The 19,876-nt window shown below is 43.2% G+C and overlaps 1 protein-coding gene across 2 annotated transcripts in view; it reads right to left on the minus strand.

The window, feature by feature from the left end:
• EDC4 (enhancer of mRNA decapping 4) overlaps window positions 1-19,876 on the minus strand; it is a 310,514-nt gene that overhangs the window by 54,962 nt on the left and 235,676 nt on the right. For both annotated transcript variants that reach the window (XM_075281772.1, XM_075281771.1), the window contains 2 exons: window positions 17,685-17,871; window positions 1,623-1,842 (listed from right to left, as the gene is read on the minus strand). In XM_075281772.1, coding sequence (XP_075137873.1) covers window positions 1,623-1,842; window positions 17,685-17,871 — 407 coding nt within the window. The remainder of the gene's footprint in view (window positions 1-1,622; window positions 1,843-17,684; window positions 17,872-19,876) is intronic.

Below are 19,876 nucleotides of genomic sequence, written 5' to 3' on the forward strand. Positions count from 1 at the left end.
ACCCCTTCAACCCCCTTGCATCTATGGAGATGAAAACTTCCTTAGTAACAGGGAGTAAACTACTAATTACTTAGAAGGAAGGCAGGAACATTAACTCCTTCCTGCCGACAGCATATTTCGATTTTCGTTTGTGACTCCACTCCTTCTAAACCTCATAACTTTTTTATTTCTCCACTCCCAGAGCCATATGAGGTCTTAATCTTTGCGGGACGAATTTTTCTTCATGATGTCACCATTAATTATTCTGTATAATGTACTGGGAAGCCAGAAACAAATTTAGAATGTGGTGGATTTGAAGAAAAAATGCATTTGTGCCACTTTCTTACGGGCGTTCACTGTGCAGCCAAAGTGACATGTCATCTGTATTCTCTTTTTCGGTACGATTCCGGGGATACCAAATTTATATGGTTTTATTTACATGTTAAGCCCTTAAAAAAAAAATCTGTGTTAAATTTTTATTTTTTTTTTTCTAAAAAAGTCACCATATTCTGACACCCGTAACTTTTTTATACTTCTGTGTACGGTGATGCATAGGGTGTCTTTTTTTTTTTTTTTTTTGCAGGGCCGGGTGTACTTTTCAGTTCAAACACTTTGGGGAATTGCTTTTGCTTTGATCACTTTTTATTCAAATTTAATCAGAAGAAAAACAGTGAAAAAACGGCGGATTGGCACTTTTGACTCGATTTTCTGCTACGGCGTTTACCGTACAGGAAAAATATTTTTATAGATTTGTAGAGCGGGCAATTTCGGATACAGGGATACCTAAAATGTAGGTGTTTCACAGTATTTAAGTACTTTGATATGTGCATCATCCAACCATATCTATACTGATAAAGTTTGATAGAAAGCCTGCCATGATAGCTTTAATTTCACTCTGCTAGTACTTTGATGTGTTTTTTAACTGTTATTTTTAATTTTTTTTAATATACTTTTCTAAAAACTTTTTTATTGCATTTTTTAGACCCCCATTGCATTGCAAAAAAAATGACGCTTCTATTGCAGTCTACATAGCATAGCCTGCAATAGAAAGACAGGCCGGGGAGCCTTCACAAGGCGCCCGGCTGTCATAGCAACGTGACCGCGATGGAGTGCCGGCAATCACAGCAAAAATGGCACTGCCCAGTCGCTACCAGGAAAATGGCGCCTTGGTCTGCTTTGACCGAGGCGCCGGAGGGGTCAATGCATTAGCGCTGGTTGTCTACTGTATAAAACAGTAGACACCCGGCGGGTGTGGCAGCTGCCTGGCTCCTGCCATAGTTAAACATCCAGCATGCGCCGTACTAGTACGGCGGATGTCGGGAAGGGGTTAAAGAGCTTTTTCAGGCAGAAAGCAGCAACATTTTTAATTTAAGAGCACTACATTTTGGTCCAGAATCACATGCTCTATTAAATGAGACTTAACTGTCTAAACAGAGAGCATTTAAGTTGATGCCAAATGAAAAATTATGTTTTAAGTTATCTAACAAAAATGTAATGTTTTATCACGGGACAACAAATTTTTCTGATACAAATCTTAAAATTCTTGGCCCTGACTCAAAAAAACAACAAAATCTGCAACAAAAAAAGCTGTGTTTCCGCAAAGTGGGGCCTTAGCCTCAAGATTACTTTTAGGCACTGCATACCTGCTGAAAAGCTTGGTTAAGATGACCTTGTTGAAGTAGCTGCATGATGTGTGTCTGTTGTGACTGAAAGTCAAGATGTGAAGAAGGAATTGGTGTCCCAGCAGCAGATCTCATGGCATGCATAATGCTTGAAGTAACTGCTGCCTGTTGTTCCTTCATAGCATGACTCACTTCTTCTTTGATAATTCTTTGAACTTGTGATAGAATAGAGTCCTGCATACTGAAAACAGAAACATTTAGTTAATCAATATAATTTAACTTCATGTATGCACAAAAGTATTGATTGCATTTTTTTTACCATGCAATACAGTTACACAAATGCAATTTTAATCGTCCAGTAACCTCTCATTTCATGTAAATATACAAAAGGTACCAAATCCTAAAAAAGTTTCGTCTTTTTAAATGCCAAAGGTTTTGTTGTGACAGATACCACTGGATTACAAAAATTGTAACCTAATGCAAAGAAATTTACGTTAACTAATGATAGAAAATGCACACAACTGACCAAACCATAACCAGTATTTTAATTTATGAAATACATAGATAGTGGGAAAAAATGTTTTTAGAGTTTCGACTCGGTTGCCCACTCAACTATATAGGCAAAACGAATCGCCAGTTTCAAAGGAGAGTATTAGATCATATTGGGAATATAAGACGAAATATGATACACCACTAAGCAGACATATGTCGGAACAACATGAAGGCAAGAAAGAAGATCTAGCAATAGAAAAAAAAAATCAGGAATCGGTCCTCGCAGAGGTGATATAGAACAAGAAACTTTGGGAAAAGGGGCAGAATGGATATTTTCAATAAACAAATTGCAACTAGTAATTCAGCACCCAGAATTGTGATAATACTAATAAAACATGTCCTTTAACCCCTTCCCGCCGATGGCACTTTTTGACTTCCCGACCAAGCTCAATTTTTCAAAACTGACATGTGTCACTTTATGTGGCAATAACTTTGGAACACTTTAACTTACCAAAGTGATTTTGAGATTGTTTTTTCGTAACACATTGTACTTCATGTTAGTGGTAAATTTTGGTTGATATGTTTTGTGTTTAATTATGAAAAAATAGGAAATTTGGTGGAAATTTAGAAAAATATGCATTTTATAAAGTTTGGAATGATGTGCATTGCATACAGATAGTCAGACCGCCAAAATTATATCATAAATCTCAAGTCCCAGATCTTTGCATTATGTCACCAAACTTTAGTCACCCTTTTATTTTTTACGGACATTATAAGATTTACAAGTGAAACAACAATATTCAAAATTTTCAAGAAATTTCCAAAACCCATTTTTTAAAGGGACTAATCCAGTTATGAAGGGGTTTTTGAAAGACCCTTGTATTAAAGTCCCCCATAAATCACCTCATTTTCAAAACTGCACCCCTAAAATCAGCCAAAACAACATATACCTAGTAATTTAACCCTGCTTAACAGGAATTAATACAAAATGGAGGTGAAATTTTCAAATTTGATTTTATTTTACTAATATTTTCATTTAGCCCTAGAATTTGCACATTCACAGGGCGTTAAAGGAGAAAACGCATCCCATAATTTATTATGCAAGTTCTCCCGACTACCATAGTACCCCACTTGTGGGTGTAAACTAATATATGGACGCACAGCAAGACGCAGAAGGGAAGGCGCGCCAAGGAGCTTTTAGAGGGCAGATCTGGCTGTGATCGGTTTCAGGAACCATGTCACATTTACAAAGCCCTTGAGGAGTCAAAACAGTGGAAACCTCTAGAAGGTGACCCCGTTTTGAAAACCGCACCCCTCAAAGAATTTATCAAGTGATGTAGTGAGCATTAGTAACCCCGAAGTGAATATGTAAGCTATGCGGAGTAAATTGGGTACACCAAATCCCATTCTATTTTCCCACTAGCTCCTATCACACGGATGGGGAAGAGGGGCATTCTGGGGGATCAGCGCTGGTGTATTATCTCTCATAAGCTCTAAATATGGGGTGTCCCCTGAAAACATTCGCACAACTTACACATTTCCTTCTAGTCGCAGCCACTTAAGTCCTAATAATTTGGCAACTTTTAGGGTTTTTGTCTTCACATTGTACAAGCTAGATTTTTATTTTTATCTTCTGGCAATGTGGCCATATGAGGGCTTGGTGTTTGCGGTATTAGATGTGCTTCTCAATGCCACCATTTTGGGGCCTGTAACTTATTGACTACATTAACTCTTTCTGGGTGGGATGTAAAAGGAAACATCAATTCTGGCATTGCTTTTTAGCATATATTTTTTCCCAGTGCAGAGTACAGCATAAGTAACATGTTACCTTTATTCTGCGGGTCAGTACGGTTACGGCGATACCTCATTTATATTATTTTTTAATGCGTTGCTATTTGTGCAGAATAAAATTCAATTTAGGGAAAAAAATCTATTTTTGCATCGCCATCTTCTGAAAGGCATAACATTTTTATTTTTCGCTAGACAGAGCTGGTTGAGGGCTTATTTTTTGCAGGAAGACCTCTTCTTTTTATTGGTAGCATTTTGGTTTTAATCTGACCATTTGATTACTTTTTATTGAACATTTTGAAAGGTGGTGAATAATCATTATTTTGTGCAGTTTTCTAGTTTTTTTTTTTACGCCGTTCGGGTTAAATAATGTTTTAATTTTATTGTTCAGGTTATTACGGACGCAGTGATACCAAATATGTAATGTTTTTTTCTCTTTTCTTTATTTTACATAATAAAACATTTTATATGGGGAAAAAGGGATTTTTGGTGTTTTATTTATTTCTAATTTATTTTAAACTTAAACTTTTTTATTTTTACTTTTTTCTAACTTTTTTTTTCTGTCTCCATGGGGGATTGAAGCAGTGATCGGCTGATCACTGCTTCAATAGATATACGCTGCAATACACGTGTTACACGTGTATTGCAGTGTATAGGATGCTGTCAGCCTGTGTAGACCCACAGGCTGACAGCTTCCTTTTTAGGCAGGATCAACCAGGTGCATGAAGGGGGTAAGTGATGGGGCAGACCCGGGGTCACTGATCAGACCCTGGGCTGTCCCCTACGAACACTGGCACCCCCCGAAACCGGCGCGGGGGGTGCCAATAGGCACCATTTTGAAACTAAACCCCGGAGATGCCGGCAGTTATGTTGACCGCCGGCATATCAGGGGTTAGCACCCGCGGTCGGACCCGGTTCTGACCGCAGGTGTTAAGGGGCATTATCAGCCGTAACATACGCCTGACACCCGCAGGGCATGGTGCGCACACAGTTTCTAGTACTAGTACGGCGGTTTGCGGGAAGTCCTTCCCGGCAGCGCCGTACTATTACGGCAGATGTCGGGAAGGGGTTAATGAAAAATAGATTAAAATTTCACAGTACAAGAAACCAGTGAAAAAAGTTTTTACGAAAATAGCACTTACAACATGACGTGACAATACTGGCCCCAAGAAAGTATTATATACTCAAGAGTGGCCCCCACCCAGTATTATATGCTCCACGGTGGTCCCCACACAATATTATATGTTCCACCATGGCTCCTACAGAGTATCATATGATCCACAGTGCCACCCCCCACAGTATAGTGCCATTATTATACTCTGGGGTCACCTCCAGACCCCAGGGGCAATGATTAAAATAGGTCACTGGTGAGTACATAATACTGTTTGGGGGTCAGTATGGAGCGTGTAATACTGTTTGGGGGCCACTATAGAACACACAATACTGTGTGGGGGACACTGAGGAGCATGTAATACAGTCCCAGTATTGCTTACATGCAGGGTGCTGTGCTGCTCACTCACCGTATTCTTAATGACTGCAGTTACTAAAGCTGTATTCCTTTCAAGTATCTGAGATATCCCTTCAATGCCCATAACCGCCACTATCAAGAATTTGCTCTATGAAGGGAGTAGGGGGCCCCAGACAAAAGTTAGCACCCGCGCCCACAAGACTTTAGTTACGCCAATGGTGGCTGCCCTGGGCCCACCCTAGTGCCGCCATTAATATATCTTACTTTTAAGTTAGATCTGTGTCTGCAGACACTGATCTAGTTAGAATGATTCCTGCAACTTGCCAGTCTTGTAAACCACATGCCACATGAGGCCTGCAGTTTACAAAACAATGAGTATTCAAACAGATATCTGTTTCTCAGCACAGGTGCGCAATGACTTCATAGCATCGTGCTGCCTGTGCTGATACACAGACATTCTGCACTTTGACGTAAAGGAGGCTGCGGCTCTGTTCATCAGGATCCCAGGTAATGAAGAATAACTTATTTATCACTGACGAAAAACTCTCCTCCCTAATCTCTAAATCCCGCCTCACCTCCTGTGCGCTTGACATAATCCAGTCACATCTCCTTCCCAAACTCTCTAAAGTCATCTCCCCAGCCCTAATCCATCTCTTCAACCTATCCCTAACCAATGAATCCTTCCCTTCCGCCTTCAAACACGCAAAAGTCACACCTATACTTAAGAAACCGTCCCTCGACCCATCCTCTATAGCCATCGTCTCATCTCACTGCTCCCATACACCTCAAAACTACTTGAGCAACACGTCAACTCCAAACTATCCTCCTATCTCTCCTCCAACCAGCTCTTTGATAGACTTCAGTCAAGATTCAGACCCCATCAATCCACTGAAACTGCCCTAACCAAAGTCACTAATGACCTTCTAACCGCCAAAGCCATTACTCTGTCCTGCTCCTCCTTGACCTCTCCTCTGCCTTTGACACAGTCGACCACTCCCTCTTGTTAGAAACTATCTCATCCCTTGGCATCTCAGACCTGGCCCTTTCCTAGATCTGCTCATATCTCACATTCAGTGCTTCCCACTTGGATACCACCTTTTACAAAGTTAACGGAACCACACTTACCCCTGTCCCACGGGTCCGTTGCCTTGGGACAACCCTAGACCCCCGAACTATCCTTCAAGTCGCACATGCAAACCCTCAACACTTCCTACCGCCTCCAACTCAAGAACATCCATTGAATCCGCTCCTTCCATACCCCAGAACCTGCTAAGATGCTAGTCCATGTCCTCAATCTCCCGTTTAGATTACTGCTGCACCACCCTTCTCCATGGATTCCCAGCAAACACCCTCACTCCCCCTCCCATCCACCTTAAACTGTGCTGCTCATTCACGTCGCCCCCGTTCTTCATTGGCTGCTCCACTCTGCCAATCCCTTTACTGTCTACCCATTGCCCAGCGAATTGAGTTTAAGTTACTAACGTTAACATACCGTACAAAGCCATCCACAATCTGTCCACTCCATATATCTCCGACCTAATCTCCCACTACCTGCCTGCACGTAACCTCAGATCCTCCAATGACCTCCTACTCCGTTCTGTTCTCACACAACCGTCTTCAAGATTTCTCCCGTGCATCCCCCATACTCTGGAAATCCTTACCAAGACACATAAGACTGACCCTCACAAACGCAGGCTTCAAGAAGGCCTTGAAGATTCAACTATTAAGGAAAGCCTAGAAGCCCCAATAACAATTCTGCCACCGCACTACCACCTGAACGGTCTCCCCCTCACCTTCTGTCTCTATCCCTCTTCCCTCAAGCCTTTGCAGGCAGGGCCTTCTATCACACTGCGCCAGTCGGTAATTGTTAGTATTGTAACTGTTTGTATATTTTGTGTACTGTATGCAAGCCCCCAAATGTAAAGCACCATGGAATTAATGGTGCTATATAAATAAGCAACGATAATTTTTTGTGTTTTAGTTTTAGAATAGTTATAGGTATTATAATAGTATAAGGGGTTAATTGGAAGGGGAAATAACTATCAGGGAGGGGGCATTATGAACATAAGGGGGGTCATTTATAAAAAGGTTATTAGGGGGCATTATGAATACAAGGGGGGAGTTATTTATATTAGGAGGCATTATGAACATAAGGAGTCATTAGGGGTGCAGTATTTATGTCAGGGGGAATAAGGGCATATTATGAGGGGGCAAATAACTTAACTAAGGTGGCACTTGGGATTTTTTAAGACTAAGGCCCCACGTAGCAGGCTGCAACAAAATAGTGCTGCAGGGAAAACTGCAGCAGTAACGCATTGTGTTGTTTTTTTCCACACCGCATTTCATTTTCTGTTTCCATTATACCTATAGGGAAGCCGCCAGTGTTTTCATATATTTCAGGTATAATTCATATGCTGCGATTTCCAAAATCCCAACGGTTTTGGAAATCTCAGCATGTCTACTGCACATATTTTTCCACAATGTATGGATGGGATTTGCTAGAATCCCATTCACTTTGTAGGAATTGTAAAATGTTGTGTTTTTCCGTGAGACTCCATTCCCACTTTGCAGTAAAATAAGATACATGTTGTAATTTCCAAAACAGTGGGGGTTTTGGAAATGCTGGCGGTTTAGATATAGTTGAAACAGAAAGTATGCCGAGGAAAGCTCTGCAAACTTTCTGTGCAAAGGGCTGCAGGAAGAAATGCAATGGTTTTTCCCGCAGCGCTTTTTGCTGCAGGACGCCAAATGGAGCCTTAGGCTTAAAGGGATTCTACCATTAAAACATTTTTTTTTTTTTGTGGATAAGACGTCGGAATAGCCTTTAGAAAGGCTATTCGTCTCTTACCTGTAGACGTGGTCTCCGCTGCGCCATTCCTTAGAAAGACCGGTTTTTAACAGTATGCAAATGAGTTCTCCCGCAGCGATGGGTCAGGCCCCAGCGCTCAAACAGCGATGAAGTGTCTCCAAGAGCCGCCTCCTTCTTCGTCCGCCGCGTCATCTTCAATGTCTTCTGGCGCAGGCTCGTAACTTCTAGCATAGCAGACCAGACTGCGTAGGTGCACAGGTCACGGGAAAATGGCCACTTGCACAGTATTGTTAGCGGCCATTTTCCCGTGGTCTGTGCGCCTGCACAGTCTGCCCTGCTAGGTTACGAGCCTGTGCCGGAAGAAGGCATTGAACATGACGCGGCGGATAAAGAAGGAGGCGGCGCTTGGAGACACTTTTCTGGCAGCGTTGGGGACACCCTCATCGCTGCAAGAGAACTCATTTGCATACCGGTAAAAACTGGTATTTCTGAGGAACGGCGCGGCGGAGACCACGTCTAAAGGTAAGAGACGAATAGCCTTTCTAAAGGCTATTCCGACATCTTATCCACAAAAAAAAAAAAAAAAAAAAAAAAGTTTTAATGGTAGAATCCCTTTAAGGCGTTTTCCAGCTCATTTTTAGTGATGATCTCAAAATAGGTAGTCAATAAAAGATAAGTGACTCCCCAATGATCAGCTGTATAAAGGGGCTCTGGTGCCTGTGTATATATATCTCACATTGTCTATAATGACCGTGTGATGTACCGTATTTTTCGGACTATAAGATGCACTGGACTATAAGACGCACCTAGGGTTTAGAGGAGGAAAATAGGGGAAAAAAAAATAATTTTGAAGCAAAAAAATTGTAAAATATTTAATATATGGGAGTTGTAGTTTTGCAACAGCTGCATGGCCACATTGACAGGTGACCCTGCAGCTGTACGGGGACGCATAGTGTTTTTTTTTTTTTTGCGGGGTCAGATGTACTTTTTAGTTATACCATTTTGGGGATGGTCTATTCTTTAGATCAAATTGTATTGAAAAAAACCCCGCCGGTTTAGCAATTGTGATATTGACGTTCACTGTACAGGAAAACTATTAGTCGACCAGGCATTTTCGGACACAGGGATACTTAATTTGTATGTGTTTGACATATGATTTTCTAATTTTATATATTTTCTAGGGAAAGGAGGTGATTTAGAACTTTTATTTATTTAATTGTTTTATTATATATTTTTAAAGCTTTTTTTTTTTTTTTTTTACTATTTTATTCCCCCCCCCCGGGGGGCTTGAACCTGCAGTCACTTGATTGCAAGTCCCATAAACGGCAATACAACTGTATTGCCGTCTATGGGACATTCTGTATATTACTATTACGGCTGGTCATAGACCCGGCCGCAATACTAATATAGCAGTGACAGGCCTGGGAGCCTTCAGTAGGCTCCTGGCTGTCACCCGAACAGGTCGGCTCCTGCGATATTGCCGCGCAGGAGCCGGCCTGCAACTTTACAGGTATGGGGCCGGTGGGGACCGGCCCCGGGGGAGAAGGGGCCGCCAATACAGACCCGGCATCCGCTGTAATAGAGAGGCGGATGCCGGCGATGGATAGACGCCGGCACAGGTGCCGGGGCCTGAGACATCGCTGCCCTGCATGAAGCCAGAGGCGGGGGGACGGAGGAGCGGAATAGCATCGCCGCTGCAGGCTTCATGTAGGGCAAAGGACCGTAGCGATGTCTCAGGCCCCGGCACCTGTGCCGGCGTCTATCCCTCGCCGGCATCAGCCTCTCTATTACAGCGGATGCCGGGCGGCCACATTCGGTCACGGTTCATTAAATCAACTGACTCTTCATCTCATTCTGACTCTTATTGAAAACAATAGTGCAGGATGCTGAAAAAAAAAAAAAGAAAAAAAAAAAAAAGCAGCTGATTCGGAGGCCTCAGCTTCAGACTTCCCACTGATTAGACCCATTTATTTGGGATTAATCAGCGGTGGAAAGCTGCAAGGGCCTGCTGATGCTCTGTTTCCACCACCATGATCCGGGGGTAGAAAATAAAGAGGAATCTGGGCAGATGTCTGCCTAAAATTCCTCTTTACTTTCTGATGTCTGAACAAGTTGTATCTACTTGTATGGAATGAACTGTACTACAGGCCACTCAAGTAGGCCCACCTCTGCAAAAAAAAACAAAAAAAAAAACACCCAATTTCAATAGTTTTTTTGCTGCAGTTTGCATGGGTTGCACCAACTGGGGCCCACTGAGGCTATGTAGCCCAAGGGTCCACACAAACCTGGAGCTGGCACTGAACACACCCACCTTATGCCGGTGTTAGAGAACCTGCAACTATATAAGGGTAGATTTATAAGGGCAGAGCTAATAAACTGCTCCAAGTATATATACTGTATATACTCGAGTATAAGCCGAATTTTTCAGCACAGTTTTTGTGCTGAAAAAGCCCCCCCTCGGTTTTTTTTACCCCTTCAGTTCCGTGATCAAACATGATCACGAAACTGAAGCGGTTCCGTGATGGTGCCGGCGGTATCGGCACCCCCCGCGGCGAGATCGGGGGGTGCCGATATGAAAAACATGCAGTCTGGGGTCTGGCCAGTGACCCCAGACTGCCTGAGCCCCCGTTACCTGGTTGATCCTGCCCCTGTTGTCAGGAAGCCAAGCGATGCGTCTACATCGCTTGGCTTCCTGATACAGAATGGTGACACGTGCAGCCTGTGTCTCCAGCTTGTAACACTGATTCAGCAATGAAATCATTGCTGAATCAGTGTCCTAAAAGGGACACATAAAGTCAAATAAAAAGTGAAAAAAAGTGAAAAATAAAGCTTTTGAAAAAAAAAGAATAAAGTTATAAAACCCCAAAAATCCCCTTTTTTCTATAGAAAAAGTGTTATGTAAAAAAAAAAACCTAAAAATTAATAAAAACAATACATATTTGGTATCATCGTGTCCGTAACAATCTGTACAATAAAACTGAAATAATATTTAATGTACAGTATATAATGGTCCTCGAACCCCCCCATGTACAGGTTCGCATAGCTCGGTGCAAACCTGGTTCCCATGGCGGTCCCTGTGGTTTGAAGAAAGATTTCTCCTTCAAATTCGAACACGTTATGTGTCAATATATATTCTATACCCTTCAAGATAAAGGCTTTCTGGGATGGAGGCATCTTTGGATCCTCCCCTAGCACTCGAGCTATGTTCTCTAGCCCCTCCTTATGCGGAATGTTGCTATATAAGCCGGTCACATCTAGTGTCAGCCATCTGAAACAAGGCTTCCAAACCAAATGTAACAGATGATTTATAAGACAGGGGGAGTCTTTAAGATAGGAATTCAATTTTACTACATACGGCTGTAATTGTAAATCTACATATTCCGAAAGATTTCTACTGATGGCATTCAGGCCTGAAATTATCGGACGTCCTGGTGGATCAATTAAGGACTTGTGTATTTTAGGAAGGTGGTAATACAAAGCAATGGTGGGGTTCTGAACCCATAAGTACTCTTTTTCCCGTTTTGTTGGTACCCCTGTTCGGAAACCTTCTTCAATCAGAATGTAGTATTCGGTAAGATGTTCAGAGGTTGGATCTTTGGGAAGTTTTGAATAATAGGTTATGTCTGAAAGGAAGCGTTGTGCTTCCCGTATATATTCTGACCTATCTTGAATGACCACATCACCCCCCTTGTCCGCATTCCTTATCACCAGGTTGGTGTTCTTTTTCAGGGAGAGTAGTGCCTGTTTCTCCTCTTTCTATTACAGACTGCATAGGCTCCTGGCTCCACCCCCGGATCTTGTTCTAACCCCCAAAAGTGGTGGCACACAGGAAAATTATGCTTCTGTCATGTTTGACTACGGTGTCACATTCACAGATGACAGTCACATTAAAATTGCAAAAACCCTCCCAAAATTGTCACTCTTTTACTTGCAGATTTTGAATTTATGGCCAAAATAATTTTGCTAAGCCATAACTCTGGTGCCTTATGTGCATTTTAACCCTTTAGCGATCTAACATATTTAGCCTTAAACAGTGACATTTTATCCCTCTCGGCATTCCAGCTTTCATAACTTTTTACATTTCATTTCAATGTAGCTTTATGAAACCTTGTATTTTGTGGGTACATAAGACTTTTTGAATAGATTGCATTACTTTTTCATAGACGAAATGAACAGAAAACATCAATTCTGGCATCTGTTTATGGCATTTATCATGTAGAATAAATAACACACTAATTTAATTGTAGGGGTTGATATGGATGTAATGATAATTTTTTCGGACTATAAGACGCACTTTTTTCCCAAAAAATTTTGAGGGAAAATGAGGGCACGTGTTATAGTCCGAATGTGGACTATAAGGGAGGGTGGAGGAGCGGAATTGCAGCATCGCCACACGCTCCTGACACTGCTGGCTTCCTGCAGGGCAGGAGCGTAGCGATGCCGCAAGCCCCGGCACCTGTGTCGGCGTCTAAAACCCTCCCCGGCATCAGTCGTTCTATTACAGCGGATGTCGGGTCTGTAATGGCGGCCGCTCTGCTAATGCCCGCAATCAGAATGCATTCTAATTGTGGGCATAAAATCTTAACCCCTCCTTCCCCCCAAAGTGTAAAATACCCCCCAGGGCCAGTCCCCACCAGCCCCATACCTGTAAAGTTGCAGGCCGGCTCCTGTGTGGCGATATCGCAGGAGCCGACCTATTCTGGTGACAGCCGGGAGTCTACTGAAAGCTCCCAGGCCTGTCAATGCTATATTACTATTGCGGGTGGTCTATGACCAATAGTAATGTATAGAATCTCCCATAGACTGCAATACACTTGTTCTATATCACCTCCCTTCCCTAGAATACAAATAAAAGTAGAAAATGACTGTGGAACACATACACATTAGGAATCCGTGTGTCCGAAAATGTCCGGTCTACTAATATTTTTCCTGTACTGTGAACTTCAAAATCAAAAGTGCTAAACCGCCGGGGGGGGGTTTTCACCGTTTTGCCTCTGATTTAAATAAAAGGTGATCTAAGCAATAGACATTCTCCAAAATGGTAGAACTAAAAAGTAAATCTGGCCCCGCAAAAAAAACCTGTCAATGAGGCTTTGCAGCTGTTGCAAAACTACAACTCCTATATATTAAATATTGTACCATATTGTGCTTCAAATTTTTTTTCCTCATTTTCCTCCTCTAAAACCTAGGTGCATCTTATAGTCCAATGCGTCTTATAGTCTGAAAAATACAGAATTTATTTTTCATTAACAAGGGGAAAAAAGTCTATTTTTACTTTACTTCTGTAAAACTACTTAGGTGCTGCAGTCAGCATTAACCATAGTATACAAGGTGTTATACGGCAATCATGCTTCTGATTGACATTGGGGGGAGAGGAAGGGTATCATGAACAAAAGTCCAAAAAGTCAATGGTACTGCCTTCCATAGGATTATCTGAAGTGACAGAAACAAGGGAATAATTACATACCTTTCTCTTCTCCCTGCACTGTCAGCTGTACGTGTTCTGCTGCACAATGTTAAAACCAAAAGTTTAAGAAAATACACATCTGCTTTAATCACGGATATCTCAATCTATGGGGGCTACAGATAAGAATTTTGGCATTAAAACACGACCAAGAATAATACCACTGTGAATAATACCACTCTGCCAAGCCTTTTGGTCTACCTACGAGCACCCCTCAACACCTGTGTGTGCCTGGGTTCATAGGATAAAATTAAACTGTGACGGTTGTAATCATGTAATATGTATGAAAAACATTGTTATTCTTAGGAATGATAGTTGCGGTTGCTTATGCTTGAGGCTGGAGTATGATGTTATATGATAAGATGGCGTCTGCATCCAGGATAAGACCCCTTTGTGTAAAGAAGAGCACATGCTTGGCTTGCTGCCAGTAGACACCACTAGAAGCGGAAGCAGCTGGCTATATATGGAACTGTTTAAACTTTCTTTATTGTGTGATTAAGATGTATTACAACAATCAGGAATGAACACAAGCACTTGCACTGTTCTTATCTCTCTTCGTCTGCTGCTATTTAACCTCACAATGTCTTAAATAAACTGCACAGTGCACATCCACTCGGCTGAGAGAAGAACCAATAACAACATTAATTAGGAGGATGACAGATACCCAGGATTACTGGTCATTTGGTCATAAACCAGGCCTCTAACCTTATCCAAGTGAGCTTTATAAATTTTATACATTTATTAATCCGAGTAAATTGGTACTAGCCACTAAGGTATACAGAATATACATCATTCGATGTCAAGTAAATACATGTAAAAACAAGGAACACGATACAGGAAAAAAAAAATGGGATTAAAAGAGAAAACGAATACCAAATGAATCTGCAGTCTGGTTCACTGAGGCCTCCACTGTTTAGCCCCAGGGCACTTCCTTAAGTCAACAACAACTGATGAGAACTCACATCTCTCCCAATATAAGAGCTTGTGATCCTGGACAAGGCATAAAGGATCTTTTTGTACACCCCAGCGTTCCCCTTGCTACCTGCTTGCTGAGTAACCAAGTCGTCCTCCAGAAGCGGACTTATTTAGGTTGTAGTGTAGCCCCCACCCCCCTTCCTCTGACATCCTTGGTTTCTGGGCAACCAGACTACTGCCATTTGGGACTAGAGAGAAGCAAACAACAGTACACAGCAGAGAAACAAGAACAGAAGTGGGGTGATCAGCATAGGTAAACGACGTATGAACTAACAGACATGACTAAACAGGACACAGGAGGAGTATCTCTAGCACACAATGTGGCATAACAGACTCTGCGAAGCCTAAATCATAAACAATATACATTGACAAACATCCCCCAAAGAGGGGTACACATCAAAGGGACACAGCACCATGGGATGTTCTAAAGCAGTCCTAGAGGCTGGGAATAACATGGCCATGCGAACCCATAGAGTTTAACTGCTTGCAGAAACTTACCACCTAAACTGGCTTCAGCAGAGGCCACAAAAAGGATTTGTTGAAAACTTAGTAAATGTGGATGGAGGCCCAAGCGGGGGACTGCAGAACCAAAGAGAGTTTCCCTGAAAGAGGGATACATTGGAACTTAGGATCTTGGCCGCCGGGAGCAGAATCATGCCCTGGTGCATGTTCCACGTGCTTAGAGGGCACAAGACAAGACCTTTCATGATTGATGAGCCTGACAAACAAGCAAAGAAGGACCAAGGTGATCTATAAGTTGTCCATGTATGGAATCACGACGGCACCACTGGAGCAAAAGATGGTCATGAGAGACGCCATCACACTGGTAAACACCCGGAGGGCAGAGACCAGCCCAAAGGGGAGCATAACACACTGGAAAAGGACAAACTTGTTGAGCTCATTCAGGTCCAGGATGGGACAAGAGAAGACATCCTTTTTTAAAATGGAGAACAGGTAGGAATAGTAACCCTTTGAGGCAGGAACGCCGACTCCCTCAAGCTAGAGATTGTAGTCCATCTGAATTGTTCGACGTAGAGAAGAAAAAGAGACTCTGACAAAAGCTGGAATAGCCGGATGACACCTCTTGGACCCACAATCCCTATTCGAGGAGCCAGGAGTGAGAGTACACACTCATGTCGAGGAGGGCTTGGAAGTGTGAGGCCTGGATGACTTGGTGCAGGACCACCAGGCACGTCTGGGCCTTCTGAGCAAGAGATGGAGCTACCAAACTACCAAAGGAGCAAAAACACAGAGAATGGCTAGCAGAGAATGGTTGGCACTTAGGATGCCTCTAGGAGATGAAGAAACTATTCCTCCAACATCTTTGGATAAGCATCTCTAGGCCTTTGCCAAAAAGTCAGCCCGGGTCGTCTTGGAAAAGGAGTAAGGCCAACAACAGCTTCTTTGCCTCTGAAACCAAAATAAAAACCTTGGAGAGCCATCTCAGGAACCACCTTGGGAGGCTCTAAATGATACGAAAGAAACATGGGGTAGCTGACAGACAATAGAGCTTCGGTCAAGCCGGCTTGATACTGTATGCTTCCTTGAGCTTCTCCTGGCTAGAGATAAATGTGATACAGTTCCCTTGCAGACACACAGGTCAGGGAAAGGAAAGAGACGTCCAACTTCCTAGTAGTAGGGTGAAGCCACTGTTCCCTCTGATCCAGTGGATAGGAAAGGCAAGCATTTAAGGCTGTTACCTTACTAGCTGAGCCACAGACTCTTTTTGTTGAGACCCTTCTGATAACGGTGGTGGAAGGAAGTGCCCACTTCAGAGCACGGATCCAGTTCCTCAGAGATCTGTAGGGTATCTCTGACAGCAAAGTTAAGTTCCCACTTAGCAGCAGATAGAGATGAGCTTAGCTGATGCTCTTGGTCAGAGTCAGAGGAATACCCAGGAGAAGTAGACCGGGCAGGAGAAGACAGGGATCTTCCTGTCGGAGTGGAGCTGAGAGTAGAAGGCCCTATCTGGGGAGTGCCCAGAGGAAGGGGTGGAGGACCGTGACATATAGGAAGACTTCCAGTTCCAGGGGCCTTCCAAACTAAGATCTGGAACTTTCCGGTGAGATCCACAGGAGCCACCGACTGAGTGGCGATCTGGGAAGGCAGTCGTTCCAAGTTTACACCACTGACTGGCTAAGTCCGATAAGGACAACATGGCCCAGGTACTCAGAAACTTTTGGGAGGGCTGGCTGGCTTGCCAGGACAGTCCCCCAGCCAATGAAACTTTTCAAGGGGGGGGGGCTGGTGGCCAGAAAAGCCCAGGAAAGGAGCAAGCCAGGTTGGGGCCTGGGACTCACGTGCAAATGTAGCCAGCTACTACGCAACCTCAGCAGGTATGCTCGGCAAGGAACTCCAGAGGCCTGGAAAAGGTACCAGAGGGCCAGACAAAGGGGTGCCCATACCAAGGATAGGGAATGGGTGTTCCCCTGACAGAGGCTGCTCGGTAGGAGCAGCCAGAGAGGCTCAGAAGAGCCCCAGAAAAAATGTCCCAGTGATGCACCCCAAAACAAGGACTCTTTTTTTTCCCCTGGAGAGGCGGTTGGGAGCTAGCTGACCCAGCAAGACCATGGTAGGGACTCAGGGGTCCTGAGGTGGAGGAGGAGAGGAGCTGAGGTAAATCTCATACTTTCCAATCTTCTAATCTTTTCATAATTCACCTGACTGGCAACATCAGACCCCCGCAGGGTCACCCCCTCAGTAGACCTCGCATATGGGAGTTGGGTCACCGGATTCTGGCTGCTGATACGGTCAGTGGAGTGGGGACTGGTAGGTGTAGTTTGAGAGCGCTGCATCTGCAGTGGGGTACGACTAGTGTAGTGACCTCAAGACCACCCCCTGTACCTGAAAGAAAAATAAAAACAATATAAGACAGAAAGACCTGAGTCAGGTCTTGTCTGCCTCCTTCAGACACTAGGTTTAAACGGATTCACGTAGAGTGCCTGTGGCAGGGTATAGCCTGGAGGCAGAAACGACAGCTTTTCATTTTCCTAGTGTCTGTCTCCTAGTGGCCAGGTCAATACCTATGGCGCTGTTTCCCCCAGTGAAATAAGCAAGAAATATAAAAGCTCTACATATAAAACTTACTTTGCTACAGCTATGTGTAATTGTTGCTGCACTTCAGATCTCACATTCCCACTGAGGTTTGAAGATAGTTGATCAGTTGTTGATTGAAGAGACTCTATAAGCTGTTGTAGTTGTCTCACCAGAGGCTCTCTCATTTCTTGTTCATTTACTTTTTTGGTCTTAAGATGAGCTTCCAACTGCTGCATATCTGAAATGTAAACACACTATTAAATAAGAACAAACTTTTTTATTCATTATGCAAATGAAATATATACTGCATTTTGGGCAAAGCTAACATTGAGAGTTTATCAATGCCAAGATCAGTTTTTAAATACTGTATATACTCAAGTATAAGCCGAGTTTTTCAGCACAGTTTCTGTGCTGAAAGTGCGCGTAGACTTATATTCGAGTCAATACGGTAATTGAAAATGTCACATGACTGGTCCGCAGTGAAAGACCTCTGTGGGAGGACACTGGAGCAGCGCTGCTGCCAATAGGTTAGTGGTGAGGCAACGCTGTCTCCAGGATCGCCCCAAGATGTTTCCAGAGCATCTTCTCTGCCTTAGAAACATCTTAAGGCGGCCCTGGAGACAGCGCTGTCTCACCACCCACCTACTGTCAGCAGCGCTGCTCTAGCAGCTGCCCACAGTCAGCACCGGGCCTCCGATCCAGTCCCGGCCCCCTTCCCCAGCTACATCACATGCTGGGTGACGTGGCCACGTAAACTCAGGCCCACACCCGGCATGTGTCGATGACGTCTTACTGCGTCTCAGTGCAGGCGGCGTCATCACGCCCCCTACACTGAGACGAGAGAAGATGAGGCATCGGCAGCGGGAGCAATACGAGGTTGGTAAATATGAGAACTTTATGTTTGTTTGTTTTATAATAGGCTACTACCTGCTGGAGTATTCCCAGCAGGTAGCGGCCTATTTACCAACCTCCCCGAGCCTGCTCACTGCCGACCCCCGCTTCACCTTATACTATAGGCCATGGAGGCCGGCAGTGAGCAGGCCAAACCCCAGGTCGCGATCCCATTGCCGCTAACAGTTTTACTCACCTCTCCAGGATCCGATGATATTCCTAGCCCGCTTTGGGCCTATATGGTAATATCCCAGACGTCACGTGGCCCAAAGCCTGTGCTAGCAGTAATAGCCTGTTACTGCTAGCACATGCTTTGGGCCTCTATGGCAACAGGCTGTTACTGCTACTATAAGGCTTTGGGCCTGTATAATAATATCTCAGATGTCTGGGGCATTACTCACTTTTACTATTGAAGGCTTCCAGGCTTGTCATAGCATTGGTTCTATTGCATGATGCCAGAAGCATCTACTAATAGAACTGCTGTAATTTAATAGTATTGCACTGAATAGTATGAGTGATCAGACCCCCTAGGTTTTAAGGTACCTAGGGGGTCTGATCATAAATGTAAAAGAAGAAAAAAGTTTTTAAAAGTATTAAATAAAAAAAAATATATATAAGTTCAAATCACCCCCCTTTCCCTAGATCAGATATAATAGTAAAGAAAAAAAAAATGCCAAATAGCGTTTTTTTTCAACACTTTGCCTCCTAAAAAAAATTTAACAAAGAGTGATTAAACCGTCAGATCTTTCCCCAAATGGTATCAATAAAAAAACGTCATCTTGTCCCACATAAAAAGACGCCGCACTCAGCTCCATACATGTAAATATGAAAAAGTTACAGGTGTCAGAACATTGACACAAATTTTTTTTCTATTTTGCTAAATTTTTCCTTTTGTAAAAGGTATCAAAACATTACAAATACTATATATATTTGGAATCACCGTGTTCGTACTGACAAGTAGAACACAGGTAACGTAATTTTTACCAAACTGTGAACGCTGTAAAAATTAAACCAATATGGTGCAAATGCATTTTTTCTCCAATTGCACCTCATTCAGAATTTTTTTTTCCAGCTTCCCAGTACATATTGAATGGTGTCATTACAAAGTACAATTTGTCCCGCAAACAATAAGCCATCATGTGACTCTGAACTGAAAAATGAAAAAGTTATGGCTCTTGAAATGTGAGGAGGGAAAACGAAAATGTGAAACCAAAAATGGCCAGGTCCTTAAGGGGTTAAAAACCGATCTAGGCAATGATAGACTCCCTTTAACCCCTTTCTGCCATGGGTATTTTTTAAATTTTGTTTTCCACTCCCTCTTCCCCCTTCAAAACTGAAAACTTTTTTTATTT

This window comes from Leptodactylus fuscus, chromosome 7 (assembly GCF_031893055.1).
Source record: "Leptodactylus fuscus isolate aLepFus1 chromosome 7, aLepFus1.hap2, whole genome shotgun sequence".
Classification (NCBI taxonomy): domain Eukaryota; kingdom Metazoa; phylum Chordata; class Amphibia; order Anura; family Leptodactylidae; genus Leptodactylus; species Leptodactylus fuscus.